The following is a 24,025-nucleotide window of genomic DNA, read 5'->3' on the forward strand; positions in this document are numbered from 1 at the left end:
TATATGCTGGTAACGTCCATGGTGGCTAGGAGGGTGTTGCTGGGAAGGTGGTCTATGTTTTAAGTTTTTGTAGAAAGTCTGTAGTGTCCTGGACAAAACTTGCTCTGTGTGTGACGAGCGGTTTTAGGATTGATTGAACGAGACATGACATTTCCTCAGTTAGGGTCCCATGGTTGGATAGGATAGGTCTGCCAGGGTTCCCTTGTTTGTGGATTTTAGGGAGCATGTAAAAAGTCCCTAGGTTAGGTAGTGGGGGGGAAGTCAAGGTCTGTAGCTTTTTTCTTGTAGTCTTGTTGGAAATGATTTGATAGTATTATTGAGTTTCTTGGTGAAAAGGGGAGTAGGATCTTCTTGTAGTTCTTTGCAGTAGGTGGTGTCAGAGAGTTGTCTGCTGGCTTCCTTTATGTAGTCTTCACGGTTTAGGATGACTATGACTTCTCCTGTATCTGCTGGTTTTATTACTGTTTGGTGGTTAGATCTGAGAGATTCTATGGCCGTTTTCTCTGGCAAAGAGAGGTTGTTATGGTGGTGTGTGTACTTGATTATTTCATTGTTCATTCTTTCCCTGAAGCAGTCAACATAGCAGTCAAGGTTAGGGTTTCGTCTGCTGTAAGGTGTCCAATCCGACGGTTTTTGGGGGTTGATTTTTTCCTGAACGTTGTCACAAGATGAGTTGCTGTTGGGAGTGGATTTAGTTTGGTCATGGAAATATTCCTTGAGGCGGAGGCGTCGGAAGAATTCTAGTTCTCCACATTGAAGTATTTTATTAGGGTATTTTTCCGGACAGAAATTTAGGCCTTTGGAAAGGACAGATTTTTCGGTTTTGGTAAGCGTGTGCATCTTGTATGCACACCAGCCCAGCCTCTGGCTTCTTTACTTTTCATTCCATCCAGGAAGAGCACACACCAACTGCTGAAACTTCCTTAGCCTGATGAAGGGTCTTTGAACCTGAAAGCTTGCTTAAAAATTGTTTTCCAACTATGTAAGTTGGTCTAATAAAAGATATCAGATTCATCCAGAGAACCTCGTCTACTTATTATGTAACATTTTCAACAAACAGGTTTATTTTGCTTCAGTAGGTAATTATAATTATTTTGAAGGGATTTTCTTTGCACAATACACCTCCATGCTAGATATTCTTTGCATTAAACAACACTTAGACAATGGACAGTTAAGGAATATTTTTTGAGGAAAAAATGGGAAATTATTTTTTTTTGGTTTAAACTGCAAGCTTCTTCTAACTGTGATAATCCTGTCAGGTTTGTATATACATGTGTCAGAGCTATCTAGGTTACTTACATTAAAGAATTATATACATAATACAGACCAACAAGACTGTCAGGAACTCTCACCAGGCCACCCTTTATGCCAGCACCTGCAGCCATATGCATTCAAGACCATGAAACTTGTCTTCTCCCCACCCCCCTGCCCCGCAACATCTAGACACAGCCCATGTTTGCTCACATCTCCCTGAAAGTTCTCTCATCCATGCACCCACATACAGCTATCACAGAGGTACAATTCATAGTGAGCTCTTAGACTTCCCTTCCCTCAACATCACTTTCCTGAACTGAATCTTTTCCATTTCACTTGCATTTCCATTTACTTGTTGCTCAGTGCCCCTACTCACAGATGTCCCCTTGCTGCCAATTAACTTACCATATCTTTCTTACCTCCATTCCCAAACTCACCTTCCTAGTTCCAACAAAGAGTTGTACTTGATTACACATGCTGGGCCTCCAGTCTTCTTTACATAGGCCATGCTGTAAGTACATCAGCCCATTTTGCCTGACCCATGCAAGAGAACCAGTGATTTTGCTCTATTTAGTCTCCAGGGAAAGGCTATTAGAGCTACTGGGATGTATCACATAGGAAAACAGGTTACCTTTTCTTGAGACATGGAGGGGAGACAGAAGTTCGGGACCATCTGTGGGAAATTTGTGCAGAAGGGCAAAGCAGGGAGGTTCCAAGCTTGGCTTCAGCAACACAACTGGTCAGGAAGTGTTTTCTCTTCCCCGCAAAAAATATTTAAATTTTCTACAGAGAAATCAACTTCTTGGCTGAAAACAAATATGACTTTTTAAAACTGTTATACCTGAGACTCTTTGGTAGAAAGTAAGCTCTAATTCTCAAAAGTTGGATAGCATTTCTCATCCATTTCAGAAAGTGTGCACACCTCTGCCAAATGAATTTTGGAAGGCTAATGTATCTAATCACCCAGCTGGGCCAGGTGCCACATCTATGTATCTATTCACTTCTGCTAAGTCTTGGGGAAAACACCATTATTTTCACAAATGTCTGTCCTTAATTAGCACATAACCGATTCGAGGAAGTCACAAATATAATCGATTAGATGATTCAGTGGTGTCTACCAAAAGAAAGATGGAAGGATGATAAAGATGAACCATAGTAGTGTACTACTACTAGCGCACAATGAACTTGAATATCTGGAGATCCACCACATCTTTTTTTGTTAAAACTTCAAGTCAAATTTCAAAGACTTTATATTGTAGTGTTTCTTATATTGAAGACATTAATAGACTGTCAGCAAAAAATTCAAGTACTGCAAAGCTATGTCCAACATGATACTTTCTAGTTATTGGAGTGCAATTGATATTTTTAATGATCCTGAACTTTCTGAATTACTTTAAATAAATGGAGGCAGAAGTAATGGCAGCAGCAATCTTGTTCCCAATCCTATATGTATGCAACACTAACATTTATCAGCTAGCAAACCTGACGTTAAACCTTTCCTCATTACATCCTGACTTATCGTCAGGGCCAGAAAATATAATGGCTTAATTTATCATCACAAAACAGACAGGTAGTTAGCTGTGTCAGTCTGAGGTCAGGCAGAAGGCACATGCACACACAGCATAACTCAGTAGTTTAAATAGTCAATTTTATTATGTATATTTACATAAAACTGGAGGCAGTCATTTGTTCCAATACAAGGCTCAAACATCCTAAAAAAATCTTTATTTGCCGCAACACAACACAAAACAGAATCACAAGAATCTTCCATGCTACAATCATCTACATAATGGGATTCATTAGGGTTTCTTCTCAATTTTCTTCCAGCGTCATATTTTTATATATTAAAAAAAAAAAAAAAAAAATACAACACAACTTTGATATAGGTCTACCAGTCTGCAAAAGGCTACAGCAGACAGCACAAAAACACTGATGAACAAACTTACTCTGCAGGTTTGTATTTTGTTAGTTTCTAAAAAAAAGATGTACTTGCAATGTGTTTAGTACCAGATCCTACCATACTGAGTCTAGGCATCAGACTGAATCTAGACAGCCATTTGTCACAACAGTTCATCCAAGGTTGCTCATATTTTAGGGTAGCTATGTTGACTTACACATAGGTCTTTTTGTGAAGATGGAGGATGATTAATCAAAAACAGAAAAGTCACCACAGCTGCAACTTGTACTCTGGAGACAATAAGGCTGGCCTCTAAACACTACTCTGCATCTTTCTATCAGATGCTATACAAGAAATAACAGCACACATGTATCCTTTCCCAGAGGCTGACTCACCCCTAAAGGCGCACACAGTCTGCGTCAGTCCCAAAATTCTTCTCAGGGTTTATGACTCTGCAGTCTTATCCATAGCCATTACATTTCAGAGTACTCTCTTAGCCTGTTCTCCATAGCATCTCAAGTTTTAAAAAGCCATCTGAAAACCTCTTGCTATCCAAGCAACATTGCTAACCACAAAAACAATAGCTTTTACACTTATTCCCTAAATGTACCAGGCTAAATTTGCAGAAACTGCATTAGTACAAAAATAGTTTTAATGCATTTTCAGTTTGAAGAGGACTTCTATAGGTTGGAAGGGAAGAAAGTTATGTTAATTCCAACAGGTTAAAGATAAGGCACTGTTCTAATACCATCTTACCTCATTTCTTTCATGTCAATTCATGAAAAGAAGCTTGCTACTTCTACTTTATTCATAAAAAAGTAAAAGCCTCAAATAACTTTTAGTAATCTACCAGCCATTTGGAGAAATAAAACTAACACAAGTTAAGCAATTCAGCAGTATAACAACTGTTATACTACAAAAAAGAAATTGTAAAAACATTTTTACACATACAGTTCTCTCTCAAAGAGAAGTGCCAGCTCTACTTTCCACTCTGTAACTTCCATAAAAATCCTCAGTGTACCAGAACCCTTAAGAGAATATAGCAATAAATAGCACTTAAGGATAAGAAGAACTAATGGAAATGACCAAAACACCAGCACAGTATTTTACTGGAATCAAGTATTCTGATGGTACACTATTTTCTATTATATACAAGAACATCATACATGAACAGAAATAAGTTGGTTTTCTGGAATAAACTGCCAAAAGGTTCATTTATCTTTATGCTTCTATTAATATATATCCCTGCATTTGAGCAAATACAATGGATGCATGCCTTAGGGATTTATGACAAACCTTCTAGAGCTCATTCATCATTCCTATTAATCGTATATTGACTATTGCAACTTCCTTTCAAAGCCATTTCTAAATATATCTTACCTACATTCACAAATGGTTGCTTTGAATATCTTAACCAAATCTGAGCCTAGAAAATAGCTAAGATGGAATGAGCAGCAACTTAAAACACTAGATAATAGTGAGAGAGCATAAAAGGTAAAGCAGCTTGTTATACCACAGGTCTATCTTTCAGATGTTCAGTGCTCAACTTTTATCTTCATCCAGATCTAATATCTCAGAGACAGTGCATTAGTTAGGTACATACCCTTTCCTCATGATAGTCAGCTATTTCACTTTCCAAAATGTCTATCATGTAAATTCAAAATATAAAACATTACATTTTGGAGTCTCATTCTTCTGACTAGTCAGTAGCATTACCAGGATTTTCCAATTACAGATGCTTAAGGGAAGCCTTCATGGTCTAAGGGCATTTATATACTCTTCAGACTGAAAATGTATGTTCTGGGAGATGCTGGTGGGGGGAGGAGGGCTTTAATCAGAACAACTTGAAGAGCTGTGCTAATTAAAAGCATCTGGAGCGTCATATGCATCAACACCCCCGTGCTGAAAAACAGCACCAGGGAGCTTTGAACTAAAGCATGCTGAATGAGCTTCAGTTTAGTTTAAAGCACCCTGTTGCCATTTTTCAGCATGTGGATGCTGATGCACATGATGCTGGAGGGTGCTTGAGCATGTTAATTTCCATGCTCCAGCAGACTAGATTACTTGAGTCTGTACTGATGCACTGGAATTACAGCGCATCACAGCAGGCACCATGCACATGTATGTATAGGAGCCCTAAAGGACCAAAGAGAAAGTATAGTGGTAACTATCTTGTCCTTACCAAAATATTGATTAATAGCTGTCCTATTATCCCTCAGTTCAATCAAAGTCAAATATCGTCCAAATACAGCATTCCCTTCCCTAAAAAAAAAATGATGTTTTACATGTAGTTTCTCTTTAGTCCTAACATCAGGATTCTGGAAGCAGAATTACTTCTCCTATCAAGCTGAATAACAAAAGATATAACCTTAAGGAAATGAGAGAGTGAAGAAAAAAAAAATGTTCAGGCAAAAATAACCAGCATACTTCTGTCACCATTTATCTTGGTACTTCATCAATCTCAATAAGCAGGTTCAGCACAAAAGGCACATTTGCATCTTTGAGCCAAACTCTCCCTTTTTTTAGCAGACAAGTTGTTAATGCTACCTTTCCCCTCACTTCCCATATCACATGAACTAGGAAGTCTTGTAAAACTCAGCAACTTTAGGGATCTTTCATGAAAAAGCATGATAGAAGAAGGTGAGACTGCTTTTGATAGCCTTCTACTTCTTAGTAGCCTTCTGGAATTAGTTAACTAATTTTGCCAATGATCCTTTAGTGGCAGCAGTCCAACAGCTTACATCTATAAAAATATACCAATGATACTGCACCTGTATTTTTGTATTGGAAATGCTTCACCTCCCTGTATCAAGAAGCTGAGAAAGTGTAAGAAAGTGGATGTTTTATTTGTGATGGCACACAAAACAGGAAACTAACTGCCTACTGCACTGCCTTGTTATTTGTGTCAGGGGTTAACAATTCCTATGGTCTTCCAGCCCGTGTGTTACTACTTTTATTTTTATTTTTTTGTAGTATACAGCTTGTATTATTTTTGTAGCATGGAAAATTCTTGCTTATTAAGAACAAAGAGCAGTTAAATTGAAAATAATTTCAGATCAATATTTACTTGTCTGTAGTATAGGCAAATAACTCCTTTAAAAAAAAGTCTGTATTGCAACTGGTGAGGAAGAAGTCAGACAACTCTTGCAATGTTCCATGTACCAAGTTGCAGGTCTTAAACCTATTTCAGAAACAGAGTTGAGATTCATACACGTTGGCTTAAAAGATATCCCAGCTTCTTACTATTCTGGGCTGTGCCCAGGTGCTATGTGATAATGGGAATATGGAATTCATTGCTATCAAAGATCAGAGGCCTGGTAGGAGGAGTTGATTCTTTGTCTGCTTTGTGCAGCAGTTTGAAAAGTCCAGTTCCAATATTCATTGGAATCCCCATGATGATGCATTCCGAAACACCTGGAAGAAACAAATGCAGATTGAATTGTCTAAAAAGTTTCTGAACTACTTTCTCTTACTTCACTGTAAGTGTCTCAAAGCAAAGTTTTGTTCAAACCTCATAAGTATATCTTGGCAAACTACAAGTGCTCTCTCCCCATCAGACGCAGTTAAACCAGATAATTGTGACAACTAGTATGTTAAAATAGAAAACGTTATTTTATTTGCTAAAAGTTTAGCAAGAAGAAAGACTAACTCAAACCACATGATTTACAGCTTTATTTTTCTGAGGAAGATGCTATCTTTTTGGTCAGTACCAGGTAACTTCCTGAGGGTAAAACATCCTATGTTCTTTCTACAGTTCAAACCAAAGGCTTCTATGAAGTTAAGTAAAGTTTAATTTGGCAATGTGTGATTTCCAGATAGAAGTATATTCTTAGTTTAGTTTTTGGAGTTTAGCACTGTTTTTGCATGTTGATGACTTAAAATACACAAATTTCATCCTCACATGGTAATATCAGCAGTTCTCAACCTTTTTAGGCTCAAGGCCATTCTCACTAGACTCAGGGCACTCCTTGGAAAATGTCAGCTCTTAGTTTTCACTTGTTTCTTGACAGTGGAAAAAAAACAAAACAAAAAAGCAAAAACCAAAACAACAAAGTTCTTCTGCGGCAAAGAACTCAAAGACCACAAAGGTCAGGATGTTTTTGACAATATGAATTCCTAGGTGTCAACTCCTATCTAGTAGGTGTTTGCATACCTAACAGTGATTACATTTCACGGCACTCTTAAAAGGATCTTGCAATACCCTGATGATGAATCACAGGGTTAAATTATATCTGACTTCGAAGCAAATCACAGCTAACTGCAATTCTTACTGCATATATGCAACATGCTATTATTTTGGCTTTTTCAGGAGTCTGCTTGCTATTTTTTCAAAAGCTTCAATCATTTATCATGAAAAACAGCCTGAGAACAATTCTTTCTTCTATATGCATCCTTACGATCACAATTACTATTTGCACTTATTTCATACCTTTCTACAAATGGGACCATATGAAATAAGAAACACATGGAATAAGAAAATTCAAAGTTACATTTTATCACACATTTCCTAATTTAATTAATTCAAAACCTGATGCATTAAATAGGTTTCCCCCCCTTGCATTTCTATCAACACATGACACAGCTCTTGTAACATGGAGGTGATACTGGATTAAAGTGGTTACATAACTAGTTCTTAAGGTCAACATCCTTTGTCCTCCTTTATTAAGCCTTTCAAGTCACAGACACTGCCTTTAGTGAAGTGCTGAATGAGACTCCTTTCATCTCAGCACCTAGGTTGGTCTTGGAATTACTAGGGTCCTGCTCTAGCGATGCAACCATTTCCCTTTGTTAATCTAATCAAGGCTTCTTGTGTGGTAGAAAGCTGCTAGGTCAGCCAGATGCACAGCTTGATTTTAAAATCAAAGCTACTAGGACCATTTCTTTACTTCTGGAACCAAGACAACAATTTTGTGTTTTGTCCAGTCCATTTCCTTATTTGAATGAAAACATCATAGAAAGATCTTAGCATGAAAAGGCCTTTGGTTTCCATGTCCTTCAGCTGAGATTTACAAACTCAGAGGAGACTCTGAGCAAGTGTTTTCTTTTCCATATTGATGAGGATGGAGCAAGTCCACTCTAGGACCTTTGCTTTAACCAGTCAGAGCAGTGAAAACCTTAATGAACACTCACTGATGAGGGAGGAATAGAGGACCAGAAAGAGACAGCTTTTCAAGTATGGTTTATAGCCATTCAAAGCTTTCTAATCCATTTCCAGCTATTTAGAATATATCCTATTCACAAAGCACTCAATGGGATTCACCTCTTTTCACCTACCCTAAGGCATAAAGAGAGAGAAACCTAAGTTATGTTAGCATTATATACTTCATTAGCACAGAGTATCCATTAGGCTAGGCTCATTACAAATAAGGAGTAAAATTTTAGGAGTAAAATCTGCCTGCTGCCTCACTTCCTAAAACTTAAATGAGGAAATAAAATAAAACCAACAAATCTTGAAGGGGAGGGTTGACAGACAGGGACCAAATAATTTGTAAAGTATGTGGGGGAATATAAAATTCTCATAACCTTTCAGCTTCTTAAGTGACAAAATTCTAATATTCATGTAACTATCTAAGCACAGCTGTCCCAGAAAACAATTGGCTTTTTACTTTTTAATTCTTGCCTGAGCTTCATGAAGAAACTGAAAAAACTGCAACTGATATTACTTTAGTCATTTTTAAGTAAGTAAAGAAAAGCATTTGAAGATGAATTGGAGATCATAAGCTCTTTGCACAGGATTTTCATTTTGCTCTGTGTTTGTACAATACGTACAACAAATGAGCTGCAGTTCACATACACCTGGGGTTCCTGGATGATACAGAAATACAAAAATGAATTTACCGGTTTAGAGTAGAGTACTATCAAGGGTTCCCCCCCCCAATCACTTTGGCACTCAAATACCTAAGAGTTGAAGGCCCTTGGCCTCTAAGCATTTCTTGCTGAAGTTCATGAAGTCCATTATGCATGGTACATGTGTGGACTGCAGTTGAAAGTTAAATTTATTCCTATTTCTAAGTTCTAGCAAAAAGGGAATCTAAAAAACTAAACAGGTAACTCCATTATTTAACCCGCATCAGGTGTTAAAAATCAACAAACCTCACAGAGCAAACATAGGAACACTGATATTGGCAGGTAACTAAAGAGAGGGAATAAATTTCCAAGTATTTCATTGAGCTAAAGGGGGCGAAAAAAAAAAAAAAAATCAATGCGCCAAATCCTATCCTAAGCAGCAGACAGGGCTCCCATTGACTGTCACCACTGAATGGTATTGCTCAAGCTAGTGCTTGTTAGATTTTCTGGGATCAAGATGGTTTAACCAGTCACACACTCCTTTAAAGAGTTTTGAAGATGCTAAGCAAAGACTACATCGAACAGTGTAGCTTACAATACTTACCACACACAGAATCTTTCTGTCCAAAGTAGGCAGCATCAAAGAGATGGTCTGCAGTCTTTTCAAAAGATGCCAGCATTAACACGCTTTCCTTCATCTTTGCCAGGCCAAACCTAGTAATGCCAAGGACTTCACCCTACATCAATGGACAGAGAAAGACAGTCATCATTTGTGGGCTTCAGTTTCACTTATTGCAAAATCAAGCCAAGTGGATGAGACAAAAAACCCCACGTTTTTTAAATAGGTAACAAAGTGCTGAACAAAAATGCACACAACAGTTTCTGTTTGGTTGCCTCTCAGTTATGCCTTTTAAAAGGTTAAGGTTTTGATAGCAACTGAAATTTATATAATCCAAAATGTATTTCTCAGCTTCAGGATCAGTCAAACTACTGGAGATTTTATGGACTCCAGGGAATTGGCAAGGATGTGAATAAAACAACGAAAACAAAAAGTACTCTATTATAAATCAGTCATTACAAAAACCCAACTTTTACTGAGTTTGAGCTGGCTACAATAAAAAACTTCCTTGAGTCTGTCAGTTACTGTTAGTAGATTAATTTGATTTCAGGTATCAGTAGATGACAGAATGATATAAGTTTCCCATTTGGACACCCCTGAAAAAATCCACTGGCTTGTAAATACGTTGGTCTAATTCTTCCTCTGCTGACACTGAACACCTCAATCCCAAATGAAATGCACTGGTTCTGAGGTTGGGAGCAATGAGAGAAAAAATGCTTTTTTGGCAATCCCTTGCAGTCAAGGATTACTGTCTTCTGTGACTGTTTTATCTGTGTGTTTGAAGATGGCTGATGAGGCCTATTTGGGATCAACAGGCCCTACTGCAGCTCAGACACTTATTTCCGTGTGGGATGTGTGGTGCTGGATTCTCGATTTGGTCCGTGACATGCTGTTTCTGTTGCTTCCCACATCTCCTGTTGTCATGAGGTTTCAAAGTATGGAGATCCCTGAAGCAGACTCTTCCTCCATTTGGGGCAGTCCTGGGCAATATTTTCCCATGAGTTGATATTGATATTGCATCTTTTTTAGGTTAGCTTTGAGTATATCCTTGAAGCGCTTTCTCTGCCCTCCTCTTGAGCATTTGCTTTGGCTAAGCTGGGAGAATAAAACTTGCTTCGGGAGTCTGGAGTTGGACATCTGGACGACACGGCTGGCCCAACCAAGCACGTTGATGTTGGATGATCATCACCTCGATGCTCATAGTGTTTGCTTGTAGGAGGACACTAATGTTGATGTACCTGTCTTTCCACTGAATTCCATTGCCTAGCCAATGTGTACACCCTGTACTCCAAGACCTCTTTCCCTTCTCTGGAAGGTAACAATTTAGGTGCACAGTTCAGGTAACACAGGGGACTAGTGCAGCCAAAATGCTACAACAATTATTGCCCTGCAGCTTTCAGGAAAAAGTTCAAATTCTTCTGCCCATTTCCTCGGCTTATCCTTTCCCCAACCTGGCACAGAGTAAATCAGTTCCCCCACTAAATGAAGAGTTTTTTCCTCCCCTTTAAAGAACAGATAATGCATCACAGCAAACAGTGCTGCCCATACTCCATTAAAGAAAACTGGCTCTATTTGTCACAATTCTACCCTCTGGCATGCAGTATACTACTGCTGAGACCTATAAACAGTGGAGTGACACATACTGCAGGTTGGGAGCCCATGCAGTCAACCTTAACTCTACGATCTTTATACCTGACTCACTGAACTTCAAAATTAAACAAATATTCTGGTGTTCACTATACAAGGTTTGAGAACAGCAGTCTGCTTTGGCCAAGTTGTACTCTTAGTTCAACATACCAACTCATTAACACTGAGATTGCTTATTTCAGCCCATAACCTAATAATCCTTCATGGCTGAGAGTTCTCCTATTGTCATTATTAACATTACTTTGGAACAAACAGGCTAATGGAATGCCAAAAAAGCACAGAACCAACCTTGTATGTCATCAGATCCGAGAGCAGCATAACATGCCTCCTATCAATGCTCATACCATGGTTTACCATAGTGTACTGAATCTCATTGATAATAGTAGTCCGAGCAGCTTCAATGCCCAGTGTTTTTTCAACCTATAGAAAGTGATAATATTGGGTAAATAAAGTCGTGATGTGCTGAAGGCACAGCATACATATGCATATGGGATCAAAGAATTTACCAGATCCACCTGGAAAACCTCATATCATAATTTCATAATTTCACTTCAAAGGATTGTTTAAATTAAACACAAAACAAGAAATATTCACTTATTAAAAATGAGTGAAGATACCAGTTGAATTACTTATATCAGTACATTCAGACAGCTACTAGTGAAGGAAGACTTGACTGCCTGTAAATTGCTCTAACTGCCCAAAACCAACACCTGAACGTGCACTTGCGTATTACCTCATAAGTATTATTAGATGTCGTCTTAGTTCCTTTGACCCCATGGGTGGCCATGACAGCTCGTAGGTTATCACCTTCCACCAGAAGTTTGTATTTCTGCTTCCCACTTTGTTCATCAATGTGAATGACAGCTCGAGACACCTCTGGGATACCCTGCACTACAATCTTTATGAAAGAAAGAAGTTGTATGAGCTTGAAGCCATTCATGCAATATTAAACAGACAACATGAGAAAGCTTCCATCTAAGAATTAACAGCCCCTACCAAATATATTTACAAACCCTACTTCCTCTAGTGGCCTAACAAATTGATAAACAAATCAAACACTATCACTGAGTACTGAATACTGTCTACAGCCAGAGAAAGAGCAACCTTTACCACACTAATATAATTTATCTTCTCTCTAGAAAGGCAGTACCACAGTTATCTGCCTCTTGTTCTTAATACTCCTGCACTATGGAGTGTCAGTTAATATGTTTTAAAGTAAACTGGACATGACCCTTGCTAAAAGCTTTGCAGTTTGACTGATTCAGGTCTCATGATCCTTTTAAAACCTGGTCTATCTTTAGCTAGAAAAAGTATTTCATGCTTACATAACACGTTGCACCTGCAGAGTGTGTTATGACCAAAGCAAATTCATGCAAATATTAAGGAAAACAGTACAATTTCCATTTTTAATTAAATCAGCAGGAAGTCAACAGCATCAATGGGATTAGAATGAAAGGGCACTTTTACATATGCTCCAGGGGTGGGGAGGGCAGCGCTTTAATTAGGGTGGCTCCAAGAGCTGCTCTAATTAAAGCACCACTGTATCTCCTGTATTAGCATCCCCACGTTTAAAAATGGGAGCGGGGATGCTTGAACTAAAGCTCCTTCAATGAGCCCCTGCCACCATTTTTAACAGCAAGGACACTGATACATGAGAGGCAGGAGGCTGCTGGAGCGCAGCAATTGCCATGCTCCAGTAGACTTGATGGATTCTGCTTTGACATGCTGGAATTCCAGTGTGTTAGTGCAGCCAATGCACTCACGTATAGGTGCCCCAAGAGTTCTGGACTCAGACAACTAGATCAAAAATTGACCTCAGTATTATATAGGAACATTTTTATTTTCCTCACAGAAACTGAAACTATTACTAATTGCCTGATGTGACAACAGCTCACTTGCCTTTGGCAGCTCTTCTTTCAGGGACTGCAAGACATAATACATTGAACTCTTGCTGTTCTCACGAGGGGTCACACACACAACTGCCTCTCCATGAACAGCAACATCCCCTGGCTTTACTCTTAGCTTCGATATGTAAATAGAGTATCGTACAGTCTCTGCATTCACCTGTGGCAAAATAAAAGTCACTTGATTACTAGACTATCTTTTCATTTAATATCTCTAAACCGGCTTTAAGTCCTAGAGAAATCATATTTCTATTCCACTAGTCAACCAGGATATTAGCTCACCTGGATGTATGTAACAAATGGAAATCTTGCATAGCAGTGCAAACTCAATTTAACATTTAGGTGAAGTCCACCCCTATGTGAAGAGCCAATATAGGCCCATGTCCTTAAAATCCAACTGAAGTCTTATAAAAGTGCTATAAAAAGGTGGCATACACTTTTAAATTTCCTTTTAGTGAGAAAGGACCAATTTTATGTTCTGGAGGCCGTGCGCCTTAAGAGAAAATAATTTTAGACATAGCTTAATTACAAGACTACCATATTTTTGTGCAACTTGTTCTTTATTCAGTAAATTGAGAATATTAAGAAGGTGGGAAACTTGCACACTATTTTCATTGTACAAAGAAATACTGAAAACTCCTATTGTAAGTACTGAATGGAGCTATATTATTTCATGGCCATTTTTTTACTTTAAAAAAGTCCATTTTTTTATTTTTACTGGGCCAGAAGCGGCGCACACACCTCTAGTCTCAGCAATCTGATCCGCTCCAAAGAGAGTTTGACCAGAATAAAGCAGTCATCTGGAAGAAACACTTCTTCGATGTACTCCGATATCTGCAAATTAAGAGATCCATATGGAATACTTAGCATCCAAGAAGAGCAACTGTCCATTACAACAAAGCCTGAATCACACTAAATATTTTAAATTTAGTGCATTACCAACAATAAGGTGTTGCCTACCTCTCCTAATAAGGTTTTCTCAATTCTTCCCTTAACCAGACGGGCAAAATCTGAATCGTCATCTATATCCAACTGTGCTGTGATAATAGGTGTGCTATACAAAATAAATAAATAAACAACACACAAAGATAAATCACTTTCTACCTAAAGCAGACAGCAGTTTGTTTCACATGCTAGGATATGAAGTCAAAGAGACAACTACTTCTTAAGAAAGCATTTGACACCCAAAATTGACAGTTAATTCTTAAAAAATATTCTTTAAGGCTTGTAAGAATATAATAAATGTTGGAGTTTATAATCAAACAGTAAATACAGTCAGAAAGAGTGTATGATGAATATTTCTAGTGCTCAGCTTAGTGTTACTTAAATATAGCCTCATACCTAATTGCTTTGGAGGCATTAATGATTTCTTTGATTCGTGGTACACCCAGAGTGATGTTCATGGAAGCAACACCAGCAAAGTGGAAAGTCTTCAAGGTCATCTGTGTGCCAGGCTCACCAATACTTTGAGCACATAGTGCCCCAACTGCAGACCCAGGCTCCATCTGTGCCCTGAGATGAAAATCATGAGTGAAAAAACTCAGATATAAAGGGAGGATAAAACAAGGATAAGCTGCATAAGGTTCTACATTGAGAGTAAGCAAATTCAAACATTATTTTAGGAGTGATGTTATCAGAAAAGATGATTTTTTTAAATCAGATTCAGGATTCTTCATGAGACAGACCACCATGATCTAGCACAGTCCAGTCTAGATGCAACAAAATCTTGCACTACAGAATTATAGAATTGTTCTCGACAGGCCAAAAAAGCTATGATGCTGTATCACATTGTTGCAGCGCCCTTGTTGCATGTGAGAGAGAGAAACTTCTGCGTTAGTGGGCCACATATTAGAAAGATTGTCCTCTTTCAGTTATGTGCATGAAGTCAGAAATATTTATTGTACTATACTAAATGCACGTATGTCCCTTGTTTAACATTATGGTTCTATTCAAGCAGTTTAGACATAATGGAATTGACCCACTATTAAACTGTATCATCTCCTCCAGCAGACAGTAGCAGCAGCAGGCCAGGGACCACATACAAACTGAAAATATTAAAGAGAAATGTCTAGACAGAACATTACATTCCAAGCTGTAATACTGCAACGACAGATGACTTAACATGCCTCTGCAAAGGTCAAACTGGGATTAGTGGTCCGGATCTTAGGGCTTCCTGACATCAGAGTTAAGAAAAAGTACCATTTAACTAAATCATCAGTACAGACTTCAACAACCCTGCTCCAGGTTATCCATGAAGAATCTCCAAATCTAGTGCAAAACAAGCCTAGAGCTGTTCGCTTGCAGTCTATGCTGTGCAGCCAGTTATCATGGTAGTAAGACTACAGGCATTTTTATTTAAGGATAAGCTACACTTTAAGCACTGTATTTTCTTGCATACCACACATCCTAAAATAAGACACACAACTTGATTTTAAAAGGGAAGGCAGAATGAAGAAAAAAGATTTTTCTAGAGTCATGGCTGAATGAGGCTTCATGGAACAGAGACAGTTTACTCATTGGCATCACTGCCTTCCTTCCCTTTCAGGTGAGCAGCCAAAAGCTGCTATCAGTTTACTAGCAGCAACAACAGGGTTAAAGCCTGAGCTGGAGCTTGGATGGAGAGAGTGAATGACCTGAACAGCAGGATCTTTCCCTCCTATGTGGCCAGAAAGGGAAAGCAGCACAGCTCCTGGCAGCCATTATAGCACCACCAATCCTAGTGTGGAAATCAGTTTTCATTTAAAACACACCACCTCAATTTTGGATGGCTAGTTTGGGAAATAATAGTGCAGCAGCTGCCTGCTCTTCCCTCTGCCTTGTACTCAAATCCAACACGAGGGGCTTCCCTTGGGCCAAAAGGACACCTTGCCTTGGATGTGAGTAAGTGTGCTAATATGTACTTATCATTGAAGAACATTACCCTAAGTGAAGATAAATTACATAATCTCAGCAATGCCTGTTAATTATCTTAAAGCAGACCTGTTGAATACCTTCAGGATAAAGCTCGTATTTACAGAAGTATTAAGCCATAGCAAAATGACCATAATTAAATAACTGCTGCAATGAAAGAGTAGGAATACATCCCGTAACTGAACATCAGATTATGACCAATGATGGAAAAAAATAAAAAGAGATAATATTCTTTATCATGCACGTACGAATTGAGATTAAAAAGTCAAGGTTAATATGGCTTTGAAATGCATCTAGTCTGTACAAGATTCCACACTAAAACTTTGGAGATTGGAAAGGAACTTGCACTAGAATAGCCTTGGCAGGGGTAGAATATTTATCTTTCCATTGTTTTATATTATCTGGGAACAATAGTTCCTCCCTCCTTGAAGCCTGGCACTTCCTTCTTTGATTTGAACCTTCTCCCAAGCACAAAACCATTAAGATGATAAAAGAAATGGCAGCCAAGGAAGAAACTTGTGATGTCACCACCATAAAAATATGACTTAATTTCATAATCTTACAGGAACACAGAGATGTAAAGGCCTGGAAAAAAACCCAGAAAAATTCAGAAAAAAACCTGTTTCCCTCCCATTTTTTTCTGAGGACTTTTTTTTGTTTTTTTCTGAAAAATTGGAAAAGTTTAAAGTTTTTGGAAAAATTAAAAAAACCTCTTATGAAATATTTTCTTTTAGTATGATGAATTAAATGTTTATGACATGGTGTTCATATATCTATCCTTTACCCCCCAAAGCTGTTTTCTAATAAGTATGTAATAAGAAGACTTCTATGTAAGACTATCTATAGTATCAGATCATTATAATTCCTGTTCACTGAGGACAAACAGCACAGTACAACTCTCAAATGCACTAGCAAGATGCATTTCTTCCCCCAGGGAGCACTGCCATTTTCACAAGAGAAGGAAGAAAGCTTCAGTGCCTTCTTTGCTTGTGGACTTCCTCCATTGTTGACTTTTGATCTAGAGGTTGGTGGATCTGCTCCTGTCCTCCTGACTAGGCCTTAAGGGACTGGGAGCAGACACTGGTAGCAGCATCCATTTATTCCTGTAGAGAATAGAAACAAGGAGCTTATTGCCCTGCTTGCTCAAAACCCTCAGGAGATGAGACAGAGCAAGTCTAAAGGTTTTGGAGTTGGAAGGATCCTGTCTCCTTCCGGTCCCATCACCTTGAGATCCACAGAAGTGCAGAAGCAGCACAAAGGAGCTGTAAGAAAGTATACTTCTTTATTGAAAAGGTAAGAGGTTAAATTTCTCTGAATTCAGTATATTAAACTATATTTTACCTGCATTAGTATATTTTCATAATCTATGTAATTCATAATTGAATTCCTACTAATCTGATGTGTTGTGACAAATCACCCAACCTTAGCAGTGAGGTAAGTCCTGCAGGGCAGGGAAGTTGCTCACAGTTAACTCTGAGTAGGCCTCTCTTCCATCCATTACTAAATTTGTACATGCTGTAGCTTAGTGTTCAGATATGCAAGCTAGCCACTAAATCATATTTTTCTTTTTTCTACCTCAGCAAAATGGTGCAACCAATTTCTAGCATATGGAAGCATTTCCACACTGCAAGTTATTCTGAAAAAAAAAAAAATGTGATTTGCAAGTACTGTCAAATGAAATATGCATTTTCCAAATGCTACTAAGATAACCAAACACATTTTTGTACACAAGAACTGTCCTGCAGACATTAAAAAATTCCTTCATGGGTGTAAGTGAGGAAGACGTAGAACATGATGATGAAAGTGCACGTAGCTCTTTCCAATATTCTCAATACAAAAGTCCTCCTACTGCTGCTGGTTCTTCTTCTATAAACATTAGCATCACAAAGAGTTGTCCAATCAACATCCTCAAATAACCAAATATTGCAACTAACTGTATACAAAAGACTCTCAATATCTTCATTTGTAGACAAGATGACACGTGAAGATCAGGAAAAAAACTGACCAAGCTCTTGCAAGAACAATACATTTTTCTGGGATGCCATAGTCAATAACTGAAAATGCATACTGGCAGGAAGCTAAGACCATAACGTTTGCCCAGCAGACATTCTTTAAGCAAGCCTCTTTTAAGTCAGAATATGAACATATAATGCAATCTGTGCATGGAAAAAAAAAAAAACCAATGAAGCACTGTGTCTTGCAATACTTACAGATGGATGGACAAATGTGCGGGAAGAAGGAATCAAACTTTGTGATAACAACACCTCAACCAGTTTTTTTTACAGAAGCATTGAAACAGGAGAGAACAGGCATACTGTACAGTATATCAGTAATAAAATATGTGAAGTCCTACAGAAGATTGGGAGTGGTAAAGTATTTGCTTTGCTGACTGACAATGCAAGTAACATGAAAGCAGCATGGGAGATCATAATGGATAAATATCCACATATTACTACAACAGGATGTGCATTCCATGGGCGCAACTTGCTTTTTAATAACATCATGAAGTTGGACACTGCAAAAGATCTATAGAAGAGCAAAAGAAGTTACAAAATATGTAAAAGCTACTCATATTGTAGCTGCAGTCTTCAAGAAGAAACAGGAAGAAAAGAATGCAAAGAATGAAATAGTAACACTCAAACTCAGTAGTAAAAGTAGATGAGGTGGAGTGGTGATCTCATTTGAAAGGTTACTCAAAAAAAAAAAAAAAAAAAAGAAGCTCTTCAAGAAACAGTAATAACTGAGGAGTTTAAAGTACCTAGAAGTGTAAGGAACACTGTACCTGATGAGGATGTCTTCTGGGTTCAGCTGCAGAACTCCCTGAAGATTCTAAAGCAAATTTCTTCAGCAATTACTGCATCTGAATCACACTGTGCACTTTTGTCAGACATTCCTTACCAAATGGCCCAGATAAAAATCAACTGTTTTTGAGAATCTAAGTGCATCTCCACTTACAAGTACAGAAGAAAGAAAAGTGAAAGACTTTATTAACAGACGGGAAGAATTTTGTTGCCAATGAATTCATGCTGCTACAAATCTTTTGGATCCAAGATTCAAAGGTAGAAATGTTAGTGATGATAGCACTGCTACTGCATTTGACTGGATTACAAAACAAGCAACACACTCAGGACTTGATGTTGGAAAGGTACATCTTTAGGTATTTGGTCCAGGAATATAGTCTGGGACTCTGCCAACCATATCCCTCCTCCAACATGGTGGCAAGGCCTTTGCACAATACAACCTCCGACTCCTCTTGCTTCTTTCTCTTTTCAGATTCCTTCACCTTCTGCAGCATGTAAAAGAAACTCATCTATGTTTGGAAATACTCACACCAAACCAAGAAATAAACTAACATGTGAAAGAGTAGAGAAGCTTGTCTCAATCTGGGCAAGCCTTCAGTTTTCAGGAGTCCACAAAGATGATAAAAATGAAGGATCAGAAGACTCAGAAGCTGCTGATAGTGACAGCAGAAAATGAGAATCATTAGACAAAGTTTCATGTAGCAAAACATGTATTCAATGAGTCTTGGGGTTTTTTTTCCTTTTTTCTCAACTCTTTCTAAAAATGAGTGTTTTCTGTATCTGCTTGACACTGTGGAGGGGATTAAGTCCAGAATACATAATAACTTTCTTTGTTTTACTATAATGTTGATGGTTTCTTCTATTTTCAACTTTTAGTTTTTGCTAGTTTATGAAAAGCAGGGAAACATTAGAGATGCTAGGTTCCTTAGAGTTCAGCAGCTTGTAGCTCCATTTGTAACAAAAATTAAAAGTAAATTCAATTAGTAAATTTGTAATTGTCTGAATAAACTATACTTTTAAATTTAATACATTCATAGATGTTTGGGTTGGAAAGGACCTCAGTAGATCATAGAGTCTGAAATCCTCCCCTGGGCTGGAAAGAGCGCTGGGGTTAGATGACCTCAGCCAGGTGCATGTCTAGCCTCTGGTCAAAACAAATATACCAAACATGATAATTTTATGAGCAAACTAAGTAATACATAATGCATTTTATGGTCTTAAAGTAGCAAAGTGAATTTAGATCTGTAAAGGGTGCTAAGAAAATAAGTACTGCATATATTTTCAATTTTTCCCAAAGTTTCTGTTTTTTCCCCAGAAAAAAAAAAGGTTTTTTTTTCCATGGCTTCAAAATTTCTGGAAATATTACATCTCTAGGAATACAACAGCCTGAACAAACAATCTGTATTTTAAGGAGATGGCCTTTTACAGAGAAAATACAGAAAGATTCATCTTCAAGTCTGATCCAGTAGAAACAAAATATTAAAATCATCCACTGCCCCATGCTGCTGCCACCGCTCTGCATCCGGCTGTGCACTACCCCCCCGTCCCCCCGGCTTGGCCCCGCAATGCTGCTGCTCTGCATCCAGTCCCATGCATGCTATCTTCCCCCCGGCCCTTTTCTCTCCCCCAGCTCCACATCTGCCTGGTCTGCTCTGCTGGAGCCCTACTCCGCCCATCATTCTTGATGGGCATTCTTGACCCAGCACTAGCTGGAGCCATGCTCCCCAAGAGCATTATGGACACACAGACAGATGGACTAAGTCCTTATACATATGTACATATACACACACACACACACACACACACACACAGAGAATATAGAAGGATAGACTTGAATTATGGCATTTGATTGTGACTTAAAAGATACAATTTGAAATTCTGGTTCTGCCAGCAGTATCTGGTTGCTATAGGCAAGTTATTTAATCTTAGTGTGTCCATTTTATAGATGAGGACATGGAAACAATTGCTACAGTTCCTAATCTTTACCTTGCATGTTTATTTTACTTTAGGCCAACATCAATTTATTTCTATATTTTCTACTCACTTAGCACACGGGGGCCCTGAAACACTAATGTAAAAATAGTAATATTTTCAATTACAGGACCTCTCCTTAGGCCATGCTGTAAGTGGCAAAGATACAATTGACATCGCTATTAGGAAAAAAAATCATGATCTCCTACCTCATATATTTGTCTCTACAAGTCTCTAGAAACTTCTCTAGTTGTGTTGGGGTAATTCGATCCAATTGGTACAAGACACGTGGCTAAAGAAACAACAAAACAGGAACACAGTGAGTTTGAAGCCCAAGAGATTATAGAACTTAATACAAGATTTCTGTTACTCTTGGAAAGTCTGTTACCTCTGTTGTGCCATTGTCATTAATACCATACTTGTCCCTGGTTTTCTTGATCTTTTCAGAAATACTTTTGAGGAATTTTTTAATCTCCTGAAAGTTGAGAGAGAGAGAGAAAGGAGCAATATAATCTGTTTTGTATCACAGCCTGACCACAGGAAAATCTACGCAATTAGATCTTGTGAAGAACTCTTTTACAGAAGTAAATTGGCAAGGCATGAAAGAAAGACCTCCAAACCTAATAAGACTCACAGGTACAGCAAATCAAGTTCAGCTTTGGTGTAAATGCATATCAGGTGGAATAAATCAGGAATTGGGACCAAGATGCACAAGTCATCCTTCATCAGCAAATTTCTTGAAACTCGAGTTGACTTAGCCCTTCTCTTGCCACCATCACCTCCTCATTAAAAACTTCTACTGTCCCACTTAAAAAAAATCATTGTGAAAATATATTAATAAGGATTACGCCCAAATGTCTCAATCTCCATAGTTTTCTGGATTCGTGAATCTTTGCTGCCTGCCAGGACAAATGCTTTACTATATTCCTCCTCCAGTCAATATTTGAAGACATACAACCTAAGTTACAAGCAGTACGTGGCAGATGGCATGGGAGTAGGAGGGATGTGATAAGGACACCTGTTTTTTTGGATTCAAAATGTTACGGATGTTTAAAACTCATAATTAAAAAGAAGTCAGCAATCTCTGCCTAGCCCTCGTCAACTGGCAACTTCTGCACTACTCTGCTCATACAATTGGTCTTTTTCTGCAAGCTGTGTAAAGGAGAAACCGAAGCAGATCTTTAAAATGATGCATTTGACATAACAAAAACCGAAAAAACCCAGTGCAAGCCAATCATGCAAAACCAGCCTGTAGTGGTGTTCTTAAAATAAACATTATTTCAAAATTTAATGAACCAAGTGGCTAAGGTAAATATTGACTTCTTTCTTTAAAAAACTGCCACTCTGAAACTAACCTTTTTGATATATTTCTGTATTTTAAAAGTCAGTGAAGCTGAAATGGCCAAGAAATGGGTTTACATTTCATTTTTGTGAAGATGTTAAACAATGCCCAATATTACAATGCAAGCTGGTTGAGGAGCAAATGCATAATTTAAAAACGTCAAAAATGATCCAAGGGAACCACTTTTGAAATACAAAAGACAGTTCATTTTTTGCAGTTCATTTCAAATTCTTTATCCGTTTACAGAAACTGCTAATTGAACTGGAAACTTATGTAGATGCTTATCCACTAGATACTGGACTGATTCCACACAGTTCATCCAAACCGTTCTGAGTATGAAAACTCTTCAGTACTATATGAAATCTCTATTGTAGTTGGGAATATAATATTATTCCATCTACTGAGTAAATACCAGAAGTAGTTGCCTTTTTTAATAGATTTATTTTTATTTTTCCTGCAAGTAACACAACTAGTGTTAGTGGTGTTTGCGACAGAAGAGTCTGCAGGGTCCTAACATGTTGGTGTTCTCTGCTCATCATTCAAGGCATTTTCAGATATTGTCTATTACTATAAATCTGAGTTGGAACATAGGGACAAAATGGAAGAGGAGAAACAGAAGGGTGTTTTTTTAGGTTATGCCCATTTAGAAGCCTTAATATATTCATATTCTTCTTATTTTTTGTTTGCAATATCCTGTTTTCTAAATCATGCATCCCAAGTACTACACCCCTCAGCACTGCTACAGAACCTTTCCATCAGAAGAACTCAAAGTGTATCAATTCCTCTTTAAGCTTAAAAGATGCAAAACAGTAGGGTAGCAAAGCCTTTGCCTCCCTACTACAAAACAGGGGTAAAGAAAGGACAGAGATTGCACAATTTCTGTAAGAAGTCTGCAAGATATCAAAAAATTATGAAGTGTTAAAAAGCAATCATTTTGAGAATTGTTTTATCCATATCTCCAACCTTTTTCTCCACAGCTAGGAGAAATATCTAGATATTAATATAGATATATCTATCTATATTTTTTTAAGCAAAGATGTTTCACCTAATCACATGCCTCCAGGAAGTTGGGATTTTACAAAAACTAAACCATATACCAAGATCCTTGTGATAAAAATATATCACAAGAAATAGCAACTTGAAAGTTTGTGACAGAGCCAGGACTTAGACTCAGATAACTCAATTTCCAACCAGATGCTTTCATAACTCATTCTTCAAATTTATCCTTCTCCTTCAATTGTACCTGTATGCCTGGGCATTTTTCAATACAAACCATCAGAGTTCCCTTTTATACAGACTCCTAGCCAGAAATGTTAGGTGATCAACTTAAATGCTTGTTTCATATATCAAAAAAAAGAAACGAAGTTGTGGAATACAAGGCAGAGTTCCAAAGATAGTTATTCTTTATTCTCAAGTGTCTTCTGCATGCCAAGGAGCAGGAATGGAGGGGGAAATAAACAAGTAAGATTTTTAAAGTTCACAGGAACTCTTAAGATTTTCCCCATTTCAATGAGAAATGAAGAATAAAGAAGCATCCTCCAGTTCCTGTACTGAAGCACACTGAGTTTTAAACGGTTAGTAGATTTGAGTTTATAACTTTACCTATTGAAAAGGACAGATTTTAGAGAACGTAGCAGGAGGAGGAGGAGAAGGGAAAATAGTGTGCTAAAATAAAGCCTCAAGCAACTAGTTCTTGAAATTCAGCTGGAAGGGACTCTCTCATCGTGCCTCAGTTTTGACCTAAAAAATGGGGACTCGAGGTTACTTAAGGAAAATCTTGATTAGAATTTGAAACACAGTAATGCCAGTTTGTTTCCTTAAGCTCTTGCACAAACACTTTTAGTTATATAGCACTAACATTAAGGCTCACACAGTGCACACACATATAAAGTT

The 24,025-nt window shown here is 37.9% G+C and overlaps 1 protein-coding gene across 2 annotated transcripts in view; it reads right to left on the reverse strand.

The window, feature by feature from the left end:
• Nucleotides 1-2,885: 2,885 nt before the first annotated feature.
• Nucleotides 2,886-24,025, reverse strand: part of POLR3A (RNA polymerase III subunit A) — a 58,066-nt gene continuing 36,926 nt past the window's right edge. For both annotated transcript variants that reach the window (XM_059729763.1, XM_006269641.4), the window contains 10 exons: nt 21,179-21,265; nt 21,000-21,082; nt 14,450-14,620; nt 14,069-14,162; nt 13,850-13,942; nt 13,104-13,268; nt 11,938-12,102; nt 11,493-11,624; nt 9,543-9,675; nt 2,886-6,565 (listed from right to left, as the gene is read on the reverse strand). In XM_059729763.1, the coding sequence (XP_059585746.1) occupies nt 6,417-6,565; nt 9,543-9,675; nt 11,493-11,624; nt 11,938-12,102; nt 13,104-13,268; nt 13,850-13,942; nt 14,069-14,162; nt 14,450-14,620; nt 21,000-21,082; nt 21,179-21,265 (1,272 nt within the window). In that variant the 3' untranslated portion in view covers nt 2,886-6,416. The remainder of the gene's footprint in view (nt 6,566-9,542; nt 9,676-11,492; nt 11,625-11,937; nt 12,103-13,103; nt 13,269-13,849; nt 13,943-14,068; nt 14,163-14,449; nt 14,621-20,999; nt 21,083-21,178; nt 21,266-24,025) is intronic.

This window comes from Alligator mississippiensis, chromosome 6 (genome assembly GCF_030867095.1).
Source record: "Alligator mississippiensis isolate rAllMis1 chromosome 6, rAllMis1, whole genome shotgun sequence".
Taxonomy (NCBI): domain Eukaryota; kingdom Metazoa; phylum Chordata; order Crocodylia; family Alligatoridae; genus Alligator; species Alligator mississippiensis.